General features: G+C 46.2%; 1 protein-coding gene across 1 annotated transcript in view; it reads left to right on the top strand.

The window, feature by feature from the left end:
• Positions 1–27,520, top strand: part of TRAM2 (translocation associated membrane protein 2) — an 80,540-nt gene that overhangs the window by 42,965 nt on the left and 10,055 nt on the right. The window contains exons 3-7 of the mRNA XM_003897735.5: positions 18,136–18,245; positions 18,757–18,873; positions 25,324–25,382; positions 26,600–26,684; positions 27,308–27,378. Coding sequence (XP_003897784.1) covers positions 18,136–18,245; positions 18,757–18,873; positions 25,324–25,382; positions 26,600–26,684; positions 27,308–27,378 — 442 coding nt within the window. The remainder of the gene's footprint in view (positions 1–18,135; positions 18,246–18,756; positions 18,874–25,323; positions 25,383–26,599; positions 26,685–27,307; positions 27,379–27,520) is intronic.

Raw genomic sequence — 27,520 nt, 5'->3', positions numbered from 1 at the left:
CCCAGGCTGGAGTACAATGGCGCATTGTTGGCTCACTGTAACCTCCACCTCCCGGGTTCAGGTGATACTCCTGCCTCAGCCTCCCAAGTAGCTGCGATTACAGGTATGCGCCACCACGCCTGGCTAATTTTTTGTATTTAGTAGGGAAGGAGTTTCACCGTGTTAGGCTGGCTGGTCTTGTACTCCTGACCTCAGGTAATCTACCCGCCTTGGTCTCCCAAAGTGCTAGGATTACAGGCATGTGCCACTGCACACGGCCTTTTCCTCTTTATAGTAGAGAGGTGACTTTAAGGTGAGATTCTTTTCCTTGTCTGGCTCTGCCAGCTACTAGCTAAGAGACTTTGGGGGCAAATCCTGAACCTGCGGCTCATGGGGGATATAGCCATGAATCTTTCCTGGCCCTAGTCACTGTGGCCAGGATTGGGAGGAAGCCATGCTTTTCTGGGGCAACCAAGTCAGTTTCTTCATCTGAGAGTCAAACCGAGGGGCATTGGCAAGAGAGGAAGAAAACTATGCCACGAAAGAGACTGGAGAGCATCTCTGGCCTCAGTGGGCCAGGAAACATGTGGCCAGCACCAGTGGTCAGCAAGCAGACAGATGCCTGCTCATCCCAGGGCACACTCTAGTGCTGGGGGCACGTGGATGATATAGCTCAGGGCTGTGTGTTCTAAGTCAGATCCGGGCTTATTTACTCTTGCCTCTTGAAAATCCTAATAACAGAGACTCGACTGTACTCAAGATTTACTGATTTATTTTTTAGTTTAAAAACATTGTAAAATATATATAACATAAAATGTACCATCGTAACCATTTTTAAGCGTGTAACTTAGTGGCACTAAGTACTTTCACATCGTTGTGCTACCATCACCACCATCCATCTCCAGAACTCTTTTCATCTTGCAGATTGAAACTCTGCCCACCAAACCCTACCTCCCCTTTCCCTACCCCCTCTAGCCCCCAATAGCCCCCATTCCATTTTTTGTCTCTGTGAATTTGACTACCTTAGGTACTTCATATAAGTGAAATATAGATAGTATTTGACCTTTTGTAACTAGTTAAAAATTATTCTTCAGCACTTTTTCAAAATACATTTATGTGAGTGATACATAAGTCTTAGAGAAAAATTATAACACAGCAAACCATTAAGAAGATAAAAGTCACACAGGACCCCATCACCCAGAAAAAAACTAAAGTTAGAATGTTTTGGAATATTGATTTATAACACAATTTTTTGCTATTATAATATGATGAACCTTTTTGTGTGTCGTTGATTATCATTCCTTTCAACCAGATATTCTGAAAAGCTGCAGGATGTTTCTTAATAGGGATTACCACAAATTACCCAGTCAGCCCCGTATGGATATTTAAGTTTCCTGTTTTTATTGTAAATAGTACTACAGTGAACATTCCTGTGGCTAAATTTTTACGTTTATTTATGATTGCTTTCTTAGGATAACTTCCTATTACTGGAACTTCTAGGTTAAGTAGTATGTAAAGGTTTTATGTATGTATTGCCAAAATATCCTCTGTCATTTAATACTCGTGACCCATAAACCCTCCATTTTAAAGTTGTTTTGTAAATATAAAAATGCACAGGATTAAAAAAAAATCAGAATGCCAGTTTATAAATGTCTACAGAGACAGCCAGTTATCAAATACTGTGCTGGTGTTTTCATTACATTTCTCCCTGAAGTCAACTTACAGGGCATGCTGGATCATACCCTACATACCCAGAGCTGTGTTACTAATTTACCATGAGAAAGAATTGTCCTGGAGACCTCAAAAGTTGATGTGCATGTGATTGGGCATCCTTTTATTATAAGAAGGGCTATTTGTAAAGCCAGATCATGATCAGAGGGTTGATTTTTGAGTTTGAAACCTTCCCAGAGACACTGGCAAGACAAGTGATATCCTGAAGCATTGTTCTCACAACAGCATGAGAAGCGTAGATAAGCACACTTTAGAGCTGAACTCAGACCCTCTGGGCAGAAAAAGCTTCCTACAGTGTTTGAGTAAGGGGGAGTGGGGGTAGTGGAGTGCCACCGTGTCATGCCTTCATTTGCTTAATTAATTAATCAAGCTAGACAAATATTTGTGTGCCCATTGTGGGCCAGGGTCTGGGTGGAAAATAATGTACAGAACCCATCTGATCTCTGATGTCATGAAACTTATCATTTATTAGAGAGAGAGAGGTAATAAACAAGTAAACAATGAATTAAATTGTAGTTGTGATAGGGTGATGAAGGAAATGTACAAGGTTATGTGGTAAGGAAAAACAAAGGGGTGGTGATAGAAGATGTTTCTGAGTGTGAGGTTGCGTTGTGTTGTGAGTAGAGGGAAAGGTCTGGGCAGAAGAAAGCACTCCGTGCACAGGGACCAGCATAAGCAAAAGCCGTCAAGTGAGGCACAGACACCTCGGAGGGTTCTAGTAACACCTCGGGCGCAGTGGCTCTAGTAACTGTACATAGGCCAGCGTGACTTGAGCCAGTGGGCTTTGGCATTTTCCCAGGGTGGGACTATTTTTTTTTTTTTTTTTTTTTGAGACGGAGTCTCGCTCTGTCGCCGAGGCTGGAGTGCAGTGGCGCGATCTCGGCTCACTGCAAGCTCCGCCTCCCGGGTTCCGGCCATTCTCCTGCCTCAGCCTCCCGGGTAGCTGGGACTACAGGCGCCGCCACCACGCCCGGCTAATTTTTTGTATTTTTAGTAGAGACGGGGTTTCACCGTGTTAGCCAGGCTGGTCTCGATCTCCTGACCCCGTGATCCGCCCGTCTCGGCCTCCCAAAGTGCTGGGATCACAGGCTTGAGCCACCGCGCCCGGCCAGGGTGGGACTATTGAATTCTGCTCCTGGAATCCTCCTCCAGGCCCAGAACAGACCTGGGTAGAGGAAAAGGTACAGTAAAGTACATGGTAAATGGAGGGGGTTTCAGTTACTTTAGAAAGAGAAGATTAAGTGTTTTAAGTAGCCTATCTTTTATTTAAATCTTGCCATTTGGGGCTATTGGAAATATGACAAGCAAATAATCAAGAGAGAGAATGAAATCAGAATAGCCTGCTTAATTTTGTTTTGAGCTTCTTAATCACTAACCCAATATGGTAATTGTTTGGTTTGTAAGAACTGGAGGAAAGCAGACTTCTCATGGGAAAAAACACTGTACAATAACAAGTCTGTTAAGGTTGTGATTTTAAAAACCCTCCCCAAAATCTCTTTAGATCACACTCTACTCTTGGAAATGTACCTTTTTTTGGTATAACCAGTGTAAATTCTGACTTCTAAGGTTTCTTCCTTAAGTAGTGTGTAACTTGCTCAACTCAACATTTAAAACTGAATTTTAGTAGAGCCAGTAACTGTTTTCATACAAGGGGGTCCATCATTTCCAAATCCCTGTGTCTTCCTCAGCTGACATTTTCAAGTTCTAAGGAACAAAGTTAATAAGTAATGTGGTTGGGGCCTTTTCTTGAAGGTTTTGTTTTGCCATAACTCCCTCTTCTTCTATACTCCTTTCTCTTCTTCCCAGCTCCCAGTACTAGTTTCCTAGGGCCGGTGTAACAAAAGTACCACAAACCTAGTGGCTAAAACAATAGAAATTTACCATCCCAGCCTTCTGGAGGCTAGAATCCCGAGACCATGGGGCCAGCAGAGGGGCCCCGCTCCTCAGAAGGCTCTGGGAAGGATCTAGTCCAGGCTTCCCTCCTGGCTTCTGGTAGTTCCTTTGCGTGTGGCAGTGCAGTGCCAGTCTTCACACGGAATTCTCTCTGTGTACACGTCTGTGTGTCCAAATTTCTCTTTTTCATAAGGACACAGTCATGTTGGATTAGAGGCCCAACCTACTCCACGGTGACCTCATCTTAACTAACTACATCTGCAGAGACCCTGTTTCTGAATGAGGTCACATTCTGAGGTGCTAGAAGTTAGGACATCCACAAGATTTGGTGGAGGTGGGGGAGACACAATTTAGCTCATAACACCAGCTATAAATTTCCGACTTTGTGCATTATAATCAGCTGGTTAAAAAAATTAAGCTTCTTTCAGAGAGATGCACACAGTAGTGGCAGTGATGCATCTTATGCATCCTGGTGGAGCCCCTGCCACCCTGGCATCCTTGAGGTTTTCTTCAAGAACAACAGTGATGAAGCAGGAAATATTCCTTTACTAACTTCCTGCTCTCCTCATTTCTGCTTGCCATTCTATTAGCAAATAAAAATTCAGCACTGCCAGTTAAAGTTTCAGATAAACAATAGATATCTTTTTAAAAGTATAAATACGTCCCAAATGATGTATGAGATAGAATTATACTAGAAAATTAATCATCGTTTATCTGAAATTCAAATTTAACTGGCCACAACCGTCCACCCTGCTCAGTTCTGGCAAGGAATAAAATGTGTGTTTTCTGATCTTACCATTACACACTCTTGGAGTCTTCTTTCTAATTAAACTACCCCAAAGTATCTCATGTGTGATCAGAAATGTATAGACTATAAAGGTCAGAAAAGAAAAGTTTGATTCTTCCCACAGGCAGACTCCAAGCCTGTTGACTTCCTGTCTGATCTACGACAGGTGAGCCTAAACGGGCTAAGCATTTAGCCACAAGGTTGTCTTGGGTTGTGCTACTAATTTGCTGAATTGTCTTGGGCAAAACACTGAACACCTGGGTCTCTATCTCCCATCTGCAAAATCCAGAGTGATGACCACTCCCTCAACCCCAGTGGTTCCTGTAGACAGGAAGCCCTGGGAGTCCTCTGAAGGGCTTGCTACTCAGATTTTCCATAGACCAACACCATCAGCACCACCAGGGAACCTGTGAGAAACACAGACTTTCAGGCCCCAGCGCAGACCTGCTGCATCAAAACCTACATTTTAACAAGAGCTCCGGAGGTTCCTGTGCCCGGAGCTTTAGCCCGAGAAGCGTGATTTTAAGTGAGGTGGGCGAAAATCTCTAGTTAGGCTTTCAAATAATCCTGCGCTTGTAACCTCAAAGGTAAGATAGGAAAACCCCTAAACCCAGAAACTCATTTGCATCTTTCTGTCCTTTTCTGGTTTTGGTTTCTCTATAAATATCGGGTCCTGGGAAAGGTTGGGGGAGGTGGGGAGTATCACTAGTGGAGTTGGTTTCCAGCTGGGGCTACAGCTCCCTAAGAAGTCATGTACACGTTTGTGGCTGGGCGCAATGGCTCACACCTGTAATCCCAGCATTTTGGGAGGCCGAGGCGGGCGGATCAAGAGGTCAGGAGATCAAGACCATCCTGGCTAACATGGTGAAACCCCGTCTCTACTAAAAATACAAAAAAATCAGCCGGGCGTGGTGGCACACACCTGTAGTCCCAGCTGCTCTGGAGGCTTAGGCAGGAGAATCTCTTGAACCCAGGAGGTGGAGGTTGCAATGAGCTGAGACCGCGCCACTGCACTCTAGCCTGGGTGACAGAGCGGGACTCTGTCTCAAAAAAAAAAAAAAAGAGTCATGTACATGTTTGTAAGGCAATGTGGGCAGCAGTTCTGGTAGCTTTGACGTTGCTCAGCCTGCCTGCTGCTGCACGCCTAGAACACCTAGAACACCAAGGTTGAGGCTGAGGGAGCTCTTCCAGAGATGGGTTTGTTTTGCAGTGACCAAAGGTAATAAGGATCCATCCCCAGGCCCTGTGGATCCCAATTGGCTTTATTACTACCATCTGCTCTGTTGCATTTTGCAGCCAGAGATGAAAGGCCTAAGAACCTTCTACACCATAGCTTGGCCATTGTTCTCGCAGCCTCTTCTAGGATGAGACTCACTGCAGTCAAAACAACCTCAGACAGATGGTTTTAAAGCCTCATTCAGCCTAAGGCCTTTTTCCAGGGCTCAAATGATTCTTGTTCCCTTTGGTGATTGGCAGGAATTAGTGTTGTCTACTGCTTGTATCATATACTTGAAAGGTTGGCATCACATATCAGGCTGAGCCCCTCTTTGTAAGATGAGCTCATGGGGGGTCAAGAAAGGAAAGAGACAGGTGGACAGCGGTGGCTCTGGAGATGGAAGCCATACTTGATTATAGATGAAAGCTACCTAATCTGTGGCCCATACAGCTGGAGGAGACTTGAGACTCATCTAGCCTAGCCTGCTCCTTTTACAGCCAAGGAAACTGAGGCTCAGAGAATTGATTCGTGCTCCCAAGGATGCACCAGTGAGAGCCAAGGAGGGGCCGGGGTGGTCACACCTGTACAGCACCAGGGTTCTGGAAAGCTTTAGAAAAGCTGGGTTTATCAAATGGGGCAGTGGGCATAGGCAGTCCCCACCAGGGAGGTAGAGACTTGGCTCTGTCCTGGCCCTGTTGAGCCAAATAGCCACAAAGATCTCGTCTGACCTTGAGGTTCTGTGTGTATGAATAAGAGAAAAACCACGGCCCCCAGTGTCCCTGGCCTTATTGGTTGGCCATCTGAAAAAGAATGGGGAGCCTCTGACCCAGGACTTGTGGCCAGTCCTGGACTTGATTCTTTTCCCCAATAACTAAAACTTACTAAGTGTAACAATTGTGCAGAAAGGTGGACAAATCATGTGTTCAGCTCAACGAATTTTCACACACTGAACACCCATGCAGCCTAGAAGTGTCTTCTTCAGACGCAGCTTGATTTTTATCTGATTCCCTGTCGTAGCTCAGATAATTTATCCCATTCTGTGTGGAGCTTGTAGAGGCTTAAATAAGCAGAGCCACAGAGTGGCTGTGGCTGATTGTTAACCAGCCTGCAGCCTGCGGTCAGCAGGAACGTGGCTAGAGCCTGCAGACCCACATCTTTGAACTGCTGCACTGAACTCCCAAATGTCTCTTCTCCTAGTGAATCATCTTGCTCTTACCCCCAGCCCCCCCCCCGCACCCTTTCTGACCTGGACCCCACCCCACATCTTTACTTGAACTTCACTTTCCTGTTTCTCCTGATCAAATTGTTTCTTCTGTCTAGGTAGGATAATTTTTTTCTTTTTTTTATTTTTTTTGAGATGGAGTCTTGCTCTGTTGCCCAGGCTGGAGAGCAGTGGTGCGATCTTTGCTCACTGCATCCTCCACCTCCTGGGTTCAAGCTATTCTCCTGCCTCAGCCTCCTGAGTAGCAAGGACTACAGGCACCCGCCACCATGCCCAGCTAATTTTTGTATTGTTAGTAGGGACAGGGTTTCACCATGTTGGCCAGGTTGGTCTGGAACCCCTGACCTCAAGTGATCCACCACCTCGGCCTCTCAAAGTGCTGGGATTACAGGCGTGAGCCACCACACCCAGCCAGATAATTTTTTTTTTCTAATCACTTGTTTTTACTGACATAATTTTTGTCAATTTAATGACATAATTTTTGTCAATTTAATGGGTTTGTTGAAATTGTTATTTTTTTCATGTAAGTTTAAAAAAAAAAGCCTTAATTAAAAAAGTTTTTTTTGTATGTGACTCTTGAGAGATTATTTTTTCTTTACAGCTCTCCCTGAATTTTAAAATGTTCACACATTCCCCTAGACGTAAGCATTCTTCACATGAGGCAGCCTACGGAATGCATGTGTCATGCCCAGGCGATGTTGTATGCAGAAGTCACAGAACTTTGAAGTACAGTGGAGTCTGTAGTATGTGCCTGGCACCTAGGAATCCTTGTATATTTCTTTCTGGAAAGCTACAGGGAGGGTTACAGCCTTATAAAAAGGAATGGTGCATCAAGAAAGCAATGCCAGCTGGGTGCGGTGGCTCATGCTTGTCATCCCAGCACTTTGGGAGGCCGAGGCAGGCAGAATCATATGAGGTCAGGAGTTTGAGACCAGCCTGGCCAACATGGCAAAACTCAGTCTGTAGTAAAAATGCAAAACAATTAGCCAGGTGTGGTGGGGCACACCTGTAATTCCAGCTACTTGGGAGGCTGAGGCATGAGAATCGCTTGAGCCTGGGAGACAGAGGTTGTAGTGAGCTGAGATCATGCCACTGCACTCCAGCCTGGGGGGAAGAAAAAAAAAAAAACAATGCAGAAGCCTAGGATCTTATCAGCTTCTCTTCAGCCCTTCATTCATCTTTGCTACATTGTTTTATGTCATGGAAGTATCCTTTCTTTCTTTCCTTTTTTTTTTTTTTTTGGACAGAGTCTTGCTCTGTCGCCCAGGCTGGAGGGCAGTGGTGCTATCTTGACTCACTGCAAGCCCCTCCTCCTGGGTTCATGCCATTCTCCTGCCTCAGTCTCCCGAGTAGCTGGGACTACAGGCGCCCACCACCATGCCTGGCTAATTTTTTGTATTTTTAGTAGAGACGGGGTTTCACTGTGTTAGCCAGGATGGTCTCGATCTCTTGACCCCATGATCTGCCCGCCTCGGCCTCCCAAAATGCTGGGATTACAGGCGTGAGCCACTGCGCCCAGTGGCAAAACCCAGTCTCTATTAAAAACACAAAAAAATTAGCCGGGTGTGGTGGGGCGCACCTGTAATTCCAGCTACTTGGGAGGCCGAGGCATGAGAATCGCTTGAACCTGGGAGGCAGAGGTTGCAGTGAGCTGAGATCGTGCCACTGCATTCCAGCCTGGGGTGGGGAGGGAAAAAAAAGCAATGCAGAAGTCCAGGATCTTAACTTCTTTTCAACCCTCCATTCATCTTTGCTACATTGTTTTATGTCATGTAAGTATCCTTTCTTTATCTTCCTTCCTTACTATAAAAATGGAGAAAATATATTCCAAAGCATGCAATGTGGGGTTAAAATGGTAACTTTGAAGATCTGTCAGATCTTTAATTCTCTGGCGCACGTGCGCGCATGTGTGTTTGTGTGTGTGTATGTGTGTATTTCCTAGGATGGCCATAACAAAGTACCACAAACTGAGTGACTTAAAGAGAAATGTATTGTCTCACAGTTCTGGAGACCAGAAGTCTGAAATCAAGATGATGGCAATGTTGATTCCTTCTGAGGGCTGTGAGGGAAGGATCTGTTCTAAGTCTCTCTTGGCTTATAAATGGCCATCTTCTCCCTGTGTCTCTTGTCATCACCCTCCCTCTGTTTGTGTCTGTCTCTGTATCTAAATTTCTCCCATTTTAGAAGACCACCAGTCATATTGAAACAGTTTCTGCCCTAATGACCTCATTTTAATTTATCTCTGTAAAGACTGTATCTGAATTAGGACTTCAAATATATATATATTTTGAGACGGAGTCTAGCTCTGTCACCCAGGCTGGAGTGCAGTGGCACAGTCTCAGCTCACTGCAACCTCCACTCAACCACAGGTTCAAGTGATTCTCCTGCCTCAGCCTCCTGAGTAGCTGGGATTACAGGCACCTGCCACCAAGCCCAGCTAATTTTTGTATTTTTAGTAGAGACGGGTTTTCACTGTGTTGGCCAGCGTGGTCTTGAACTGCTGACCTTGTGATCCACCTGCCTCGGCCTCCCAAAGTGCTGGGAGGCACAATTCAACCTATAACAGCCTTTGTGTGTGTGTGTGTGTGTGTGTGTGTGTGTGTGTGTGTGTGTCTATGCTCATGTGTCTGAGAACTATGGTGATGCTTGTAGTTAAAACACCGCTGGTCACATCTTCCAGGTTGGGAGGCCACAGAGGGAGTAGACCCGCAGCCTGGAGAATGGGGAGGGGTGGAGGTCAGAATGCTGCCCTTGGAGGCTGCTTGCCCCATGCCTGTCTTAAGCTCCTCTTTTTTCCCTGCCACCTGGGGGGTAGGGCAGGCCTTCAGGGTTTAATGAGTGCACCTTCTGTGTGATTTGAAGGGACGTCAGGAGGCAGAGAGGCCTGGTGGGGAGCTAATGGGTTTGGCCCTGGCATTAGTACCACGGCTGAGTCCTGGCCCCACTGCTGCCTAGCTGCAGGTCCTGGGGGTACAGCAACTGCTCACCTCTGCGCCTCAGCGCCATGTCAGTAAATGGAGATAATAATCCGGGATTACCGTGAAGAGTAAATGTTCCCATGAGAGGTGTTCAGTACCGTGCATAGCATAGAACAAATGACTCTTCTGTTCCTTTAGTGTCTGATTCTTTCTGTTGGAAATAGGCATAATGCTTTCATCTATTTGCATAGCACCTTACAATGTATAGCTCTGTGAGAAAAGGTAGATGGTTTTATCCCATTGTTCAGAAGAGGTAACTGAGACAGAGAGACCCTGGATCATATGACAGACAAGTGGCGGTTCCAGAAGTGAGCTTCAGGTCTTTTCATGCTCGGTCTGGCTTCCTATGGAAAAAAAAAAAAAAATAGAGCAACAAGGTAGATAAGAAGACACCACTTTATTTGTACAAAGCAGGAAGAATTTGAAGACTTACTTAAAAATTATTTTTTGAATAGAAATACATTCACATGGTTCAATTATAAATCTGTATTGAAACACTTTCCTGTACAGCTCTAACCTAGGTCAAGGTTTTTTGTACCAACTGAACCTAGACCAAGATAGACTATTTCCCACTTCCCAGCTTCCCTGTGCCCCATCCAGTCCATGACTACAGAGGGAGAGTCTTGTTCCCACCCTGCCCTCCCTTCCTTTCACACCCCTCCTCCCTGTAGGCAGTCCCTGTTGTGTCCTGTGTACCCTCCCACACTTTCTTAACTGGCCATCCAGTGTTGCTTTATGTAGATACAAATGCTTATTTTTCTTTCCTGCCCTTTCTTACATAAAAGATGGAATACTATATGCTTCTTCTGTACCTGGCTTTTTTCCCCAACAAATAATGTATCCTAGATAATCATTTCATATCAGTATGTAGAGAACATCATCAACTTTCTAAAAATTTGTTTTGAGGTATAGTGCATGCAGCCAAGTGCCCATGTTGATGAATTTTTACATATGTACACACCCATGCAGCTCTAGCCTAGATCAAGATATAGCACCCCAGCTTCCTCCTGCCCCTCCCAGTCAGCACCCCTCCTAAAGTAACCACTGTTCTGATTCATAAATCCCCTGGTTACAGTTTTCCCTGTTCTTGATTTCATTTTTCTCATTTTTAAATCGCTCTATTGCTTACATAAGTATTTTTTAAATTGTTGCTGGGTCAGCATAACCTGGAGGTGTGGTTAAATACAGATTTCTACTTTAAGTTTCTGAGCCAGTAGGCCTGGGGCAGGGCCCAAGAATGTGCGTTTCTAAGCTCACAGGTGTTACTGATGCTATTGGCCCATGGCCACATGTTGAGTAACCCTGGTGTATCATAACTGTGTCTAGCAGTTCCCTATAGATAAAACAACATGGGTTGTTTCCATTCGTTTACCGTTAAAAACAGTGCTGTGGTGTCTAACCTTGTACACATGTCATTTTGACTGTAGCAGGTACCAGCTGCAGGATAAATTTCCAGAAGTAGAATTGCTGCATCAAAGGATTGATGCGTTTGTAATCTCAATAGAAATTGCCAAATTGCCCTCCAAAGAGGTGGTACCGTTTTACATTCCTGCTGGCAGTGTGTAAGAAAGAGTCTGTTTCCCCACAGCCTGAGCAAGAATCTATTGTCAAGCTTTGGATTTTTGCCAATCTGATAGGTATGAAATGGTATCTCAGTGTAGTTTTAATTTGCATATCTCTTCTGTGTAAGGCTGAGCATTTTTTTAAATGTATAAGGATCATCTTTTCTATGTTTCTTTTTTCTGTGGCTTGTCTGTTTATATCCTTTGTTCATTTCTACTCGATTTTTAAAAATCCTTTTATTGTCAAATTATAGCAACTTACTACCTATTAGCACGATCAGCCCTTTGTCTCTGATCTGAATTGTAAATATTTTCCCCAGGTGATCATTTGCCTCTGGCTTTTGTTTGTGGTGATGTTTCCGTATCTAAGTCTGGATTTATATATAGTGTAAAAGACTCAAAATAATATGAAAACAGAGTTGGCTCTTAGCACAGAAACCAACAGAAGAAAATTTTACAAATCCAGATTTGCAGGGCTTCGGAAAGAAACTGGGAGTACAGTGATGCTCTTTAAACAACTAGCTTTCAGACAAAAGAAGAAGCTTCTAGGACAGATGCTTGCCCCCGCTCAGAGGAGTTCTCAGAAGCAGATGGGATGGCAGTAGTAAGTGGACACCAGCTCAGGTTGTGCAGAGGAGGTCAGAGACCGCACAGTGGGATCCAGACAGGATTGGGAAATGTAAAGGCAGGCAGGAGAAGCCGCTTGCAGGTGACCTCAGAAGGAAACAGGAAAATATCTATTAGTCATAGGAAGCGGAGCAGGAGGTCAAGCAGAATGTGACTCCCCAAAAGGGACAGCTGCCCACAGAGATTGTCAAAACAGCTAAGATTCTGACTGTTTCAGGTCTCCCTTTAAACTGTAATCAAAGATAAGCAAAGCGAGTGTCACTTTTGGTAGGAGGTGGGATAACCCACTACGGTGGGAAGGTCATCATTGAAGGTGCTTTTTACCAAAGCTAGATTAATTCCTACACTAGAGCATATTGGCATACTCCATCGGGTTATATAGGAAGAAGGCTCATCGAGTATTGGTGTTGGAAAGGTATCAGGGGTCAGGAAGGTTGGAGGTTACACATCTGTGGTCTGTAGTCAGAGTTGGCCCACAGATGTGTTTTCTTTGGCCAGTCTGGTGTTGGCCCATACAGTGTTTTTAAAAATTTCGAATTAGTCACCAGCATTTTAAAATCAGATGATTCCACATAAAGATTTTTCTTTGCTTTTGAAATATTGGGACTCCAGCCACTGGGTTGCGCCTCTCCCGTAGCCACAGTGACTGAGATACAGCTTCGCCACTGCCTCCCTCACCCCTGCGGGACACAGTGTGGGATGTGCCCCCCCTCTCTAGTGTGTCCCTGACACCGAGGCTGCCTGTTGCTACCGTTTATCTCAGTTTTAATGTGTATTTATTTAGTAAGGTTAAAAGGTCAGTGGATATCTCTTAAACTTGTTTCTCTCAAAGTGGAGATGTGAAACATAGACCAAGAGGGTGATGTGTTTAAAGGAAAACAGTGTAAAGCATATTTCTCTGTGGAAGTGAAGAATATGACCTGCTTGATGCAGTGGGCCTCTGTATTGAAAGCAGCTATCTTAAGACACCTGGACCACCTGGCTCATTTGTGCTCCCCCTGCGCCCTTGTAGGCATTTTGTTTTGGTCTAAAATCAGAGTCACCTGTCTGGCCTCATAGGCCAGAGATGTGCTGGACTTATTCTTCTAAAAAAATATAATAGATTATTGCCAAACGATTGCTGTTCTTTTTGAGAGCTCATGCACGACAGGGGCAGTCTATGAGAAGTGGGAGCTCTAACCTGGGTCGTGTGAGGATATTTATTTATTTGTTTGTGATGGAGTGTTGCTCTGTCGCCCAGGCTGGAGTGCAGTGGCACAATCTCAGCTCACTGCAAGCTCTACCTCCCGGGTTCATGCCATTCTCCTGCCTCAGCCTTCTGGGTAGCTGGGACTACAGGTACCCGCCACCATACCTGGCTAAATTTTTTTTTTTTTTTTTGTATTTTTAGTAGAGACGGAGTTTTACCGTGTTAGCCAGGATGGTCTCGATCTCCTGACCTCGTGATCTGCCTGCCTTGGCCTCCCAAAGTGCTGGGATTACAGGCGTAAACCACTGCGCCCGGTCTTGTGTGAGGATTTTTGTAAGAATTAGTGAGCAACCAAAATTTAAAAAGAAAAAAAAAATCAAAAACAACAGTTTGTTTATAGGCACCCAGAAGAGGACAAAGGTCCAACCTCTGTAGCTCTATGAAAACAGAAAGCGCCAAGCCAACTTATTACTACTTTTGCACCAACGTAATACTTTCCTCCTCTGATCAAAAGTAGGAAGATAGGGCTGGGTGTGGTGGCTCACACCTGTAATCCCAGCACTTTAGGAGGCCAAGGCAGGTGGATCACCTTAGGTCAGGAGTTCAAGACCAGCCTGGCCAACATGGCAAAACCTCATCTCTACTAAAAATACAAAAAAAATTTGCTGGATGTGGTGGCCCGCGCCTGTAATCCCAGCTACTTGGGAGGCTGAGGCAAGAGAATTGCTTGAACCCAGGAGGTTGTGGTGAGCCGAGATTGTGCCATTACACTCCAGCCTGGGTGACAGAGCGAGACTGTCTCGAAAAACAAAACAAAAAGTAGGAAGATAGCAGGTAAGGAGGGAAGCCATGGAGATAATTTCTGCAAATTAGAATATAGTTTTGAGTATTTGTGTGTGAAGCTGTTCCTTATGATAGTAGGAATAAGAGGTCAGAGGAATGGCATGTTACCAGAAATGGAGCGGTGATGGAGTGGAATGGGGGGCTGTGTTGACCTTGAGGTGGCATTTGGTGGCTGGGTTCTAGGAATGAAGAAACCCAAGAAACAGACTGTGTCCCTTAACTCTGTGAACTCCTTCCTCATTCACTTTCCTTGTTCATCTCATGAGATAGTTACGATGATTGAATCAATCTGCATAGCCAGCGTGTTAGCTGGTTCTTTTGATTCCGTCACGGAGTCTACCCGACGCACATGTCTTCTGCCATTGCTCCACCTGGAATTCCTGCGGGCGCCTCCTGACTGCTCTTCCAGCCTTGCCGCTCTAACCCGTTCTCCCTGTGGCAGGAAGAGATTTCTGTATGAACATGTGACTAAACTCCTCCAGTAGCTTTCATTCCTTTAGGGTACAGTCCACATGTCTTGCCCTGACCTCTAAGGGGTCCTTCCTGATCTCCCACCTCTGCAGGTCTCCAACCTTCTGCTCCACACCCCCAGCCTTCAGTCCACTTCAGAGCATTGACACACCTGCATGCGGGTTTTTTCAGAGCATTGACATCCCCGGCTGTTACTGTTTTTTAAATTGTAAAATACACATAACGTAAAACTTACCGTCTTAACCATTTCTAAGTGTACAGTTCAGTACTGTTAAGTACATTCACGTTATTGTACAACCAATCTTCAGAACTCTTTTCGTCTTGCAAAACAAACCCTGCACCCATGAAATAGCACTTCCTGTTCCTCCCACTCCCAGCCCTTGGTAACCACCATTCTGCTTTCTGTCTCTAAATTTGACTAGTCTAGGTAACTCATATATGAATGGAATCATACAGTATTTGTCCTTTTGTGATTGACTTATTTAACTTAGTCTACTGTCCTCGAGGTCCATCCATGTTGCAGCATGTGTCAGAATTTCCTTTTTTTTAAAGGCTGAATCATCTTCCACTGTATATGTACAGCACATGTTGTTTATTCATTCGTCAATCCACGGACACCTGTGTCGCTTCCATCTTTTTGGCTATTGTGAATAGTGCTGTTATGGACATGGATGTACAAATATTTTACTGAAATCTGACCCCCCAATTACCCTACCACCCAGAAGTGGAATTGCTGAAATATGTGGTAATTGTATTGTTAACTTTCTGAAGAATCACTATACTGTTTTCTGCAGTGGCTGTACCATTTTACCCTCCCACCAACAATGTACAAAGTTTCCAGTTTCTCCACATCCTCACCAATACTTGTTGTTTTCTGGTTTTTATTTTATTTTATTTATTTATTTTTCTTCATTGTAGCCATCCTAATGGGTGTGAGGAGATAACCTTGTTGTGGTTTTGATTTGCATTGCCCTAATGAGTGGTGTTGAGTATCTTTCATGTCTTTATTGGCCATTTGTATTTCTTCTTTGGAGAAATGTCTCTTCAAGAACTTTGTCCCTTTTAGAATCAGGTTGTTTGGTTTTTGTTGTTGAGTTACAGTTCTTTGGCTGCTGGTGTTTAAGTGTACGAGGATTTGGTGTGTACCCGCTAAGCTCCAAGAGGGCAGGGGCTGTGCCCACCTTGCTCACTGCCGTCTCCCAGCACCCAGCATGGAGCCCTGTGCATGGTTTGTCAGCCAATGAGGATACGTGTGTGCAGCTCTCAACAGCAAAGGAACACGAGTCTGTGTTTATTTCTACATTCATTCTAGTTTCAACAAGGATTTCAGACTATGGTCACATCTCTTTGGAACCCTACTATTTGGGATCAAGAATAGCAGGTGACCCTCTTAAAGGGCTTTAAAATAGCTAATCTAAGGTCTTGTCAGGTACTGTTTCACTGATTTTTGGACTGTGCTTGTTTGGTTGAGTATAAATCCCATTTTACCTAATAAGGATGATCTTGATGATGAAACTGTGTTTAGTGATTTTATAATTTCAAAATATGCAGCCACCTAATCGATCTCTTTATGAAGAAGGCAAGGAAAATGTAATCCTGGCGTCACACGTGGTAGAGCAGAGGCAGGGCCATGAGTCTCCTCTCCCTCATCTTCATGTCTTCTCCTCGGGTCTTCGGTGCCTGACTCCCCGTCCTGGATCCCAGCCCTTCAGTCCTCAGTGGCATAGGCTTATCAGCTCTCTCTCACTGACAGCCCTCCTTCTCCCTTCCTTTCTCTTCTCCTGCCTTGATTCATGCCCTGTGGCTTCTTACCTGGATCACAGGAACAGCTTTCTAACTGGTGTCCTTACCTCTGGGCATGTTCACTGCTGCCAGAGTAAATGTTCCAGAACGCAAATGTCATCATTTTCCTGTTTAATTTGAATTCTTCGATGTTTCCACGTTGCCTTCAGGATAAAGTCCACACCCTTTCACATGGCATACAAGGCCATGCACAGCAGCCTGCCACTCACCATGGTGACCTCTCCTCCGCCCCCAGCACTCCAGCCACAGTCCCTTCATTCTTTGTGGATGTGGCTTTCTCTGGCTAGGATGCCCTCCGCCCCCGCAACGGCCTCCCCTGCTGGTCCCCAAGTTCCGATGCTGTCCTGTTCACCCTGACCAGTGAACAGTTTACCCACCACCTTCCCCCTAGCCAGAGCGGGGCCCTCGCCTGCTGTGGCTCACTGTGTGTGCCTCTTGGGAGTGCTGCCTGTCTGTAGTGTAATTGTACATCTGTCTGTTAGTCTCCCTGCTGCACTGTATGTTTTCCAACCAGGGGTGGTGTCTTTTATCTCCATGTTTCAACAGTTAGCCCAGTGCCTCTCACAGAAGAGGTCTTTGTGGAAAGGAAGAGGGAGAGGAAAAAGGAAAGTTTGTCTGATTTCAAAGATCATGCTCTCTCTGTCCTTGCCACCTCCTCCCACCCTCTCACCACTGCCCACCGTTACATTCCCTCAGTCTAGGGTGGCTGAGATTAGGGTGGACTCCCAGAGTGACCCAGTCAGCTTGACTTTGTTCCCTGGCCACCCTGAAACAAACTCAGCCTGGCTACCTTCTGGTAAATGCATCTCAGCAGCGAGATGACTCATGTGTGTGTGACTCAGAGCGAATGCAACACAGCTGGAGAGCAGCCATTTGCCTGGTGGAGGTGGGGGTTGCAGAGAGCAGACCAGACCCAGGCACACGGCCACCAGGCTCACAGCCCCGCAGCCTGCTGCCCACTGACTGGAGCAAGCATGCAGATTCTCCCCTGTCCACAGGCTGCAACGGCAGAGTTTCACAAGATTGCTCTACCTGGGATGCGGTCTCATTTATTACTATTAAATTGTATTTTAATAAGCTACCATTTAAACAGACTTCCTGTAAATTGTTGGCATTGTTGTAAGCAAATTATCTCATTTGATCCTTACCATAGCCCAACAACAAAAATAATAGCAAGTATGTATATAGCACTTACTAGGTGCCAGACACTGTTCTAAGCACTTCGCATTTATTCATTTAATTCTCATAATAAACCTACTATGCAGGAAATGTTGCCCTCATTTTTCAGATGAGAAAACTGAGGTACAGAAAAGTCACACATGGAGATAGATACCCCTGGGACACATGGGACAGAGCTGCGGTACAAACTGAGGAGTCCAGCTTCTGAGTCCACCTTCAGCCCTTATGCGGTGCTTTCTTGAGAAAGCATAACTGTAGTCCCATTTTACAGGGGAGGAAATTGAGGCTCAAAGAGGTTAGTCCTTTATCCACAGTCACACAGTTAGGGAGTGATAGAGCCAGTGATGGGGATTGGTGGTCTCCAACCCTGGCTACTAACCGCTGTGCTCTGCTGCACTGACTTGGGAGATACTGTTATGACAATGCAGCCATGCACTTGGTTCTCCTTAGTCACCTTCGTTGGTGCTTCCAAGGGCTAAGACCAGAGGGTGGGTAGGAATCTGGGGCAGAAACCAGAAACCTTCTTCTGAGTCTGGGGCTATAGCAAATGGGTACCATTTGATGGCACATTTTGCTTCCCATCTCATTTCAGTTTTGGGTCCCAGAGTATTTCCTTCCCCCAGGGATGCTGATGGGACTTTTATTACCTCCACAGACAGTGAGACCGTGCACTACCACTATGGCCCTAAGGACCTGGTCACAATCTTGTTCTACATCTTCATCACCATCATCTTGCACGCTGTGGTTCAGGAGTACATTTTAGATGTAAGTGACATGTCTGGATTCTGAGATCAGAAGCTGGGGAGGTGCCTTGGGGTGGAGGACCTGGCCTTGGAGGAAACCGCAGCTCTGCACCCATTCATCCTCCAACTTGCTTGCGCTGGTTGGGTCTATTGCCTGGGCTTCCTTCACCACGCTTTGAGTTCTGTTCCCTCTCACAGCCTCCTTTAATCAGCACATGGAACGGCAGTATTTATTACCCAGAGAGAAAGCTGTCTGGAGATGGTCTCCCTATGGGTCTGTGGCACATGGAGTAATTGGGGATATTTTCTTTACACATAGGCTAGAGGCATTCATCTTGCCACTTTCTCAAAATGCTTGCCTTAGACCAAGCACTGTATGCACACAGTAGGCTTACACCAAATACCTTGGATTATGGCCAGCTGCAAACTTCTAAAGATGTTCAACCCTTTTGTGGGGAGAAAACAGGAGTTTGAAACCTGCCCAGTATGGATACCTTTGTATATTAATATGAGGGGTTTTCTTTATTCTTTAGAAAATCAGCAAACGGCTTCATCTCTCCAAGGTCAAACACAGCAAGTTCAATGAATCTGGACAGCTGGTCGTCTTTCATTTCACCTCGGTGATTTGGTGCTTCTACGTGGTGGTGACGGTGAGCCATTCTCAGGACGGCTGAAGTGGGAGAGCTCAGACCAAGGGGCACTTCCGGCTCTGGGATTGCCGATCAAATGACTGCAGAGGACACCTTGCTCTTTTTCTTTTTCTGTTAAGGGGAACAAGTTTCTTAGAACCTTCTTAGCTTCTTAGAAATGAAACTATGTTTGCATTCTCGTGGTATTGCAGAGAGATGCCATTTTATAGCTGGGGAGAGAGTTATCTTGGCCAACAGTCACCACTTGTTATAATCATTATGCAATACTGCAGTAATGATACCGTGTACCTACATTAACACTGTATTGTTTTACAAGGCCCTTCTACAAACACGGTCCCATAAGATATGTTTGATGTTCATTCGGATACCCGTGTTACCGATTGAAGAGTTCCAAGCTCAAATTTTGCAGTATGCCTTTGGGTCTGTGGTTTTGAAGCAGCAAGGATAGTTTGGACTTGGACGTAGAGTTCCAAGCCCAGCTTACTCTCTGTTTTACTACCTTGGCCTTCTATAAACGAGGCCAGCCTCACTCTCTCAGCTCATCAAATCCTGTGAGAGTCAATGCCGTTGCAACAGATGCCCGCAGGACCGGACAATTTCCCCTCCTTTCTACGTAAACGGACTCTTATTTCAAGCAACCTTTGATACAGCAAAATTCCCTCATAGAAAGGAATGCAGATGGTCCTTTGGAGTTTGCTGTAACAAGACCTTGCCTGTCCTGCTAGGAAGTGTTGAGTTAGTGCCCACCACCACCTGGAGCTCCACCTTTCTGTAACCTGGGCCCCTGAGGAATCCATGCCTGGGTCTTGGAAAATTCAGCAACCCTGTGACCTCTTTAAGATTTCCTTCCTGGCCTTCCACAGATCCCTCCCTTTCTTCCTCTTTTTTCAGTGACAGTGATGGGCCCTTCCATCACAAGGAACTCTGTCTCTAGAGCTGAATGTTGAATTCCTATTCTCAAAGCTAGAGTCAACATGTCCTTTTGTACATTGTTTTTATTCCTGTTATCATTTCATCGTAGAACAGCTTTCCTAAGCAGAACGCTAGGAATTTTAAATGAGAGGCCCAAGACTTCTGTCCTCTCAAGCAAGGCTACTCTGTCACAGTCCCAGGGGCAGATTGACACTGTGTGAACAGTGCATCCCTGCTGTCGTGCCGTGCACGTAAGTCCCTAGACTTCCAGGTTTCAGACCACACCTAGTCCCTTGACGTTCCGTCCGTGCCCACCCCTGGAGGCCTAAGCTGCTTTGAAGCAGAACAGCCTCAAGATAACAACCAAAGATGCTTAACCGCTGTTCAGGAGAAGGATTGCCTCATCTCTGAGTCACTTTTACCCTTTCAACTTCACCCCCAGACATTCCACCGCAGCTGGGACACGTGGTGACCAGATTTGGAGGCTAGAGCCAAGTTGCTTAACATGCCTTCCAGGGTGTGAAATGCTCAGCAGCTCTGTCTTTGCCTCTCTCAGTTCTTCAAGGATTTGAACATGATGCTAATTAGTTTGAGAGCACATAGGCTTGTCTTGGGGAGGCACCTAACAGTCTTTTATTCTGGGGAGAGCCAGTTCCCCACTCAACATATTCAATAGGCACAGAGACCAGGGGACCACGGAAAGCTCCAGTGACCCCCAACTCCTCCTGACAGCATTTGACTCCTTGCCCTCCTCCATCGGAACCGTGCTTCCTAGAAGGAAAGTGATTGAAAAAGAAGAGAGGTAGTTCTGTAAAAGACATAAAAACAGCTTGTTTTTTAAAAAATCATATTTTTCTGTTATGATGCAAATTTTTTCACGACTCTTCTTTCTCTCACTTTCCACAGTCATTTCATCTGCAGGTCCTGCCAGCTGTACCTCCCAAACCCATTGAGACTGTCTGCCGCTCTCTGCCTGCACCACCACCCCTAGTCTAGTGACCCTTGACCAGGGGAGATTTGGGCCTATAGGGGACATTTGGCAATATGCTACCGGTATCTAGTGGGTGGAGGCCAGGGATGCTACGATACAGCCTTTAACGCACAGGACAGCCTCCACAACCGAGAATTATCTAGCCATAGTGCCAAGGTTGAGACACCTTGATCTGTGTAGTCCAAGCCACCATCTTCTCTTGCCTAGACACTGAATATCTTTTTTTCTAGGAGACTGTTTCCACTCTTGTACCCTCCTACCCCAATCCATTTTCTGCTCAGCCAGATGGATCTTTTAAAACAGAAATAAAGCCATACATTCCCATGCTTAAAAGCCCCCATCACACTTGCAGTGAAATCGTTTTTCCTCCCCACTCATGGGATCTGGGTCCTGCTGATCCTGCTGGTCTCATCTCACTGGCCACAACCCCACTTTTGTCCTGGCTGTTCTGCATCCTGGGCTTTGCGCACTGGTGGTTTCTCTGCTCAAGGGCTTCATCCTCTGCCATCCCATGGCCAACTCCTTCTTGCCATCCAAGTCTCTTCCCAGATACCATCTCCTCAGAGAATCCCCCACCAATTGGCATTTTCTGTACTGTGCCTGTTGCTGGTGCTTTTCTTGTTGGTGTATTCTCTGTCTGTTTCTCCCACTAGATTCTGAGCTGCCTGCTAGCAGGCACCGTGCTCACTGCTGTATCCCTGGTATGGTGCCTGGCGCATACTAAGTGCCCGCTAAATGTTGGCTGTAGAATGAGTGAGTAAACTGCAAATGCATCTTCTCTCTCCAGCCTTCAACATTTTTTAAGTAATGAATTGGTTGTTTTAATAAATATCATAAATGATTATTTTTTAAAAAGCGAACAATATAGAGAAGTTCAAAAAAGCAAATTCCTCCCACCAGAAATACCAGTATTATTTTGGTGTTTGACTGAAACATTTCTCTCTGCATATATAGAAGTAGAGCAGTGGGAGTGTGGCTGGACCACCAATCATTTTATGGGAATGTCAGCCTCCAACTTTTAATCTACCTTTGATCGACTACTCATTGTTCAGGGAAAAAGAAAAGAACACTCCACTGGAGAAAGCAGGATGGGTGGGCGTTTGGTCTTCCCTGTCTGACTTCCTTGCCACATCTGACTTCATATTTTAGAACCTAAAATCCACCGTAGATTTTAGAACCAAGTAGAGGGAATGTCCTTAACGCTGGTGCTTGTACCAGGACCGGTTTCTACTAACAGACTAGTTGCTTTAGGGCAGATTTTTAGTGCATGGTTGTTCTGATGGTCAAATAATATAAGGTATGTCTGAATTTATGTAACACTTGCCTGTGCTGTGTCTGAATTACGCTGTTCTTCGTGGTTGTGTTTGTTCACACACCAAAAGGAAGGCTGCTGGGGAAACAGGAGGGCTCTCTCCACCTTGTTGAGGCCTTGCTTAGCTCATGGGTGAATTTTTAGAATCAAGAGACAACAAAGGATTTCAAAAGCTTCTCCAAACCATCCGCTGGGGCCTGTCAGTGGATGGGATCTGGGGTGGGTTTCAGGTGCTTGCTGGGTCACCCTCAGCCCCCTGTGGACTCAGGTGCTTTGCGTGCCTGAGCTCAGAGGGTGCCCCAGCCTCAGTCCTCCCTCAGACAGCTGCCTGGACAGAGGTCTGGAAAAGGCTGTTCTCAGAGCAGTGAGTCATTTTTCCTGTGGCTCCCCCTGCTCTCCTCCCTCCACCCCTTTCCTCCTCCAGTCCCAGTGGACTGGACATTCACAAGCAGGCAACATTTTTCTGTGGAGTTTCTTTGCTTGTTGGCTTCAAAGTTCTGACCTCTTTGTCTCTAAGTAAGAGGCCAAGCCAAGGAGCGTTCCTGTTTAAAATCATGAGATTGTCTGGGCTTTACATTGCTCTCAGTGCTGCTTTTCTTGGCGAGTCTTGTTTTGGCGAAACTTTCTCTCCCACCTCAGTTTCAGAAGTACCATTTTTCCTGCTAAGTACATTGCTGCTTCCTCTAGGAAGAGACATTGTCACCTCTCTGATGTCCCTGGAATGAGGTAGCCTAGGGCAGGAGAGCTGATGAAGGCAGGCGTGTGTGCATGACAGCGGGGGCGGGTGGGGGTGATAGAAGCAGTGTATGTGAAAGAGCTCACAACTGTCACGACCGCCACACACGCCACCACCTGAGAGCCTCGTCCACTTTTATTCCTCAATCAGTGCGTGACCCAGGGAGAAGAAAGGAGGGCAGTGGTAGTGAGAAGAGATTAGAAATGAGGCCATGTAAGTTCGAGGTGAGATCATTTCCTTCTAATCCAGGTGGCCGTGACTACAGTGGTATACATGTATCCAATTGGACCTATCAGTTAGGTTGTGCTCATGGAGGCCCAAGTTTGTGGAATTAGGGCTGTGGACTCTACCTGAAAGGCATACTGACAGATCACAGGGTGTTTAGTGACTCAAAGGTGGGTGGATCAGCCCTCACTTGAAAATACAACTAAAGATCCTAATAGACAATAACCTAGAATACTTCTTACTAACCCTTGTTGGCCAAATGCTGAGCACTATAAAACCTCTGTCTTTAATCCCAGTGTGAACATTTGAGGTTCTCAGCCTTCTCATCAAAGCCACCAGCTCAGTTGATTTTCTGATTTACTGAAGCAACCTAGCCTGAAGTTGTTGGACCAGAAGTTTTGTGGTCCAACTCAGATTTCAGCTATGCTACTGAAAAACTATCTTGACTGGGCGTGATGGTGCATGCCTGTAATCACAGCACTTTGGGAGGTTGAGGCAGGCGGATCACCTGAGGTCAGGAGTTCGAGACCAGCCTGGTCAACATGGTGAAACCCCATCTCTACTAAAAATACAAAAAATAGCTGGGCGTGGTGTTGTGTGCCTGTGATTCCAGCTACTTGGGAGGCTGAGGCAGGAGAATCACTTGAACCTGCAAGGCAGGGGTTGCAGTGACCCGAGATCGTGCCATTGCACTCCAGCCTGGGCAACAAGAGCAAAACTCCGTATCAAACAAACAAAACAAAACAAAACTATCTTATTTCAGGAGATCCTGCCTATCTGTTTTTTCATTTTCCCATTTCTAAAATGAAGTCATCCTAATCTAATCTGCTCTGCCTTCTCTGAGTGACAAATAAGAGGCTTTTCTTCAGAAGAGAGAAATTGCACAAAACATTCATCATTTGTTCATTCAGCCAACTGGTGTTTATTGCACTCCTGTAGTGTCAGCTGACTCTTGCCTGTGGCAGATTGTTTCTTTCCGTGTTTTGTAATCTTGAATTATAAATTCATCTTTAGCAAGGTTTTATCTGTGGCAATCCTGAGCATCCTTGGATGAGGGTATGTCCCTAGGGTATCACTGGCCCACAACGCTATTCTAATTTTTTAGCTTGGTGGCTTTTGGATCACACAGGTGGTATATTTCACCTGCAAACTCAGAGTGAACCTGAGGTTGCAGATTTTTAGAATACATGATTTTGTTTTCACCTTGAGTATGGGCTGAGCAGACATCTTCATTTCCCTGTGTTGATCAGCAAACACTTTCTAGTCTTTCTTGTCTCTGAGATTGCGGCCTTTCAGAGGTCCTGATCTTATACAAGGGTCTCAGGTTCCACCTCCCAAGGCACCATCTTCTGTTCTCACATGGGCACAAAAACCCTGGCCCATGAGAAGTGCCTTCTGGGCTGCTACAGTGTCACCTTACTGCTCTGCCTTTTAGCCTCCCTCTCCCTTTGGGTCCCGGGGGATTTCCCTTGCTTACTGTGAGCTCATCAGCTCTTTGTGTTTAAAAGAATATTCATTAGATTTCCACCAGCATTTCTAGATGTTTTGTGATGGGAGGATTTTCATGTTACCTTCCCCACCCCATATAAGGTGCTGGGCTAGATATTAGAATCCTAAAGGTAGGCAAGAAAAGGCCCTAATGTGAAGGGACTTGCAAGAGTAATGGAAACAACGGACAGTAATGACACAGTGTGGTAGGTGTCAGAGTCCAGCTGCATGGTGAGGCCTACGGGGTCCTGCCATGTTTCTTATTCAGCAGGATGTGAAAAGCCAAAGCAGGCTTTTCATTTTTCCAGCGGGTGGTGATTCTAGAGTTCATTTGTGTATTCATTATAGAGGCATTTCCTGAGCGCCTGCATGCCAGGCACAGGACTAGACACTGGCACATAAACTGTCTCATTCATTTCCAACAATAACTCTGTGAGGGTGGGTATTTTTATTTTGTTTTGCAGATGAGCCAGCTGTGGCTTAGGGAGACTAATGAGCTTGCTCAGAGGAGCAAGACTAATTCGCTTGTCAGACTCATCTTCAGATGTGGGTCTTTGGACCTCAGACCATGGCCCTTCCTACTCCAGCATGACTCTTCCACAGTAAAGAAACCAGCCAAGCGCCAGGGGTCCCACACAGAGAAGTTCTCTGTTTTCACATTTCCCCTTCCTTCCTCTTTCTGTCAGGTGGGGGCTGGATGCATCCCTGACCCCTGGACCAGTCCTAGGGCCCCCAGCAGGTCTCATGTTCACATCTCTAAATGGTCTCTCTTCTCACCCACTGCAGGAAGGATACTTAACAAACCCAAGAAGCCTCTGGGAGGACTACCCGCATGTGCACCTCCCGTGAGTATTCTCGTGACTCAGCCCCAGGGAGGAGCGACCGGGCCCGCTGCCTTCCTGTCCCAGCTGAGTGTGGCCAGAACACCACAGGCCCAGCTGGCCTGACGAGCAGGTCATGCCCTGAGCCTATTGTGGATGGTAGACTTGTCTGGAAGCCGCTTCTTGTCAGCATGCTTGACCAGCGAATCCCCAGATGAAATTCCATCTGTGCTGGCTCCCATCACGGAGGTGCCTCAGCTGCACGAGACAGATACAGAAGCAGATCATCTCCCTCCATAACGCCCTCTGGGCTGTCTACCTTCTTGGCGACCCCCTGACATCCGTAGAGTGTCTTCCCTTCTGGCCTGCCATGGCTGGTGCTCTGTCGGAGCCAGCGTCCTCTGCCTCATATAGTGCTGCCAAGAGGGCGGTTTACCCCGAGGGCAGTACCTGGGGCCATCTCCCTCAGGAGGCCACCCTTTGCCTTTCCTGAGAACTTTATTTTTTGTCTTTTTTTTTTTGAGATGAAGTTTTGCTCTTGTTGCCCAGGCTGGAGTGCAATGGCACGATCTCAGCTCACTGCAACCTCCGCCTCCCAGGTTTAAGCAATTCTCCTGACTCAGCCTCCCAAGTAGCTCGGATTACAGGCATGTTGCACCACGCCCAGCTAATTTTTGTACTTTTAGTAGAGACGGGATCTCACCATGTTGGCCAGGTTGGTCTCGAACTCCTGACTTCAGGTGATCCACCTGTCTCAGCCTCCCAAAGTGCTGGGGTTACAGGCGTGAGCCACTGCACCTGGCTGCCTTTCCTGAGATCTTTAAGAGCAACAATAGCAAAGGACATAGGACTGAGTTAGAACCTTCCCTTGCTGCTTAGAGCCGTTCGTTGTGTCAGTATATCTGTTGGTCCCCATCTCCATCAGCAGTGCTCTGTAATCAGCTCCCTCCTCAAGGCTGAAGGATTCCTCCTCCTCTGCACTCTTTTAATCATGTTTGTTTCTTTCTGTGGACTTTCCGTGTCCCTTTAAGTGGTCTTGTATGTGGAACAAGGGCACAGGCCAACAGAGAAGCCAGGGTCCCAGGCTCAGGGTGCGGTGGTCACTGGCCTTACTCCCTTGCTCCTGGACCAGCTCCTCACAGGCAGAGTCTCGGCCCATGCTTTTCCCTCCCGTGCTTGGCCAGGGCCTGCAGGGACACTTTTCTCTATCCTGCCCTTGTGACTTGCCCCCTTGTCTCCAGCTTCCAGGTGAAGTTTTTCTACCTATGCCAGCTGGCCTACTGGCTGCACGCACTTCCTGAGCTATACTTCCAGAAGGTACGGAAGGTGAGTGCTCACTTCTCCCCCTTCTTGGAGGCCATTCATTCACCACTCCCTTCCTGCTATTCCCGGGGGTACCTCCCTTCCTTTCCTCCAGAAGCATGGAGTATTGGGTGGTGATAGGAATATGTTCGGGGTTGAGCAACATGCTGAGTCATCTCTTGGAGAAGTGCCATGTAGACCCCCATGAGTGTTGTCCACCAGTGTCAGTCTCTTGCCTGCCTCTTCCACCAGACCTGTGGCTTTGGAGGAAACCTAACTCTCATCTTCTAGATGTCAAAGGAGAGGTCTTTGCCATTTCCATAGTCTTTTTAAATTTTTACTTTTTATAGTTTCCTTCTGAATTATTTCCAAGAGCCCTCTTCTCCAGTCCCTGTTTCTTCTTTCTCAATCCAAACCTCACCCTCTGACCCTAGACCCAAGGCTGCTGGAATTTGGGAATGGACCTGAATGCCTTTGAATTTCAGCAGCCTGATGCAGTGGGACTGTGGGACTCGTGGGACATGGGACTATGTGTTAAAGCAGCCCAGAGAAGCCTGGCCTTCTCTCAACTCCCTGCACTTTTCCCCCTTCCCTGAGTCTTCAGTTAGGGAATTAGCAAATTTACCATCTGCTTCTCTCGTTTCCAGGAGGAAATTCCCCGCCAGCTCCAGTATATTTGCCTGTACCTGGTGCACATAGCTGGAGCATACCTCTTAAAGTGAGTGAGACCATGGAGCCAGCCAGAGTTCCTTGCCCTTTTATGTCCATGCATCTGTCCACACAATCATATAATTATCAGGCATTTGTTGACACCCTCTGTGTGCCTAGCACCATGCTAAGACTTGACAATACAAAGATGG

Source organism: Papio anubis, chromosome 6 (genome assembly GCF_008728515.1).
Source record: "Papio anubis isolate 15944 chromosome 6, Panubis1.0, whole genome shotgun sequence".
In the NCBI taxonomy this organism is placed as follows: Eukaryota; Metazoa; Chordata; class Mammalia; order Primates; family Cercopithecidae; genus Papio; species Papio anubis.
This window is presented reverse-complemented; position numbering and strand designations above follow the sequence as displayed.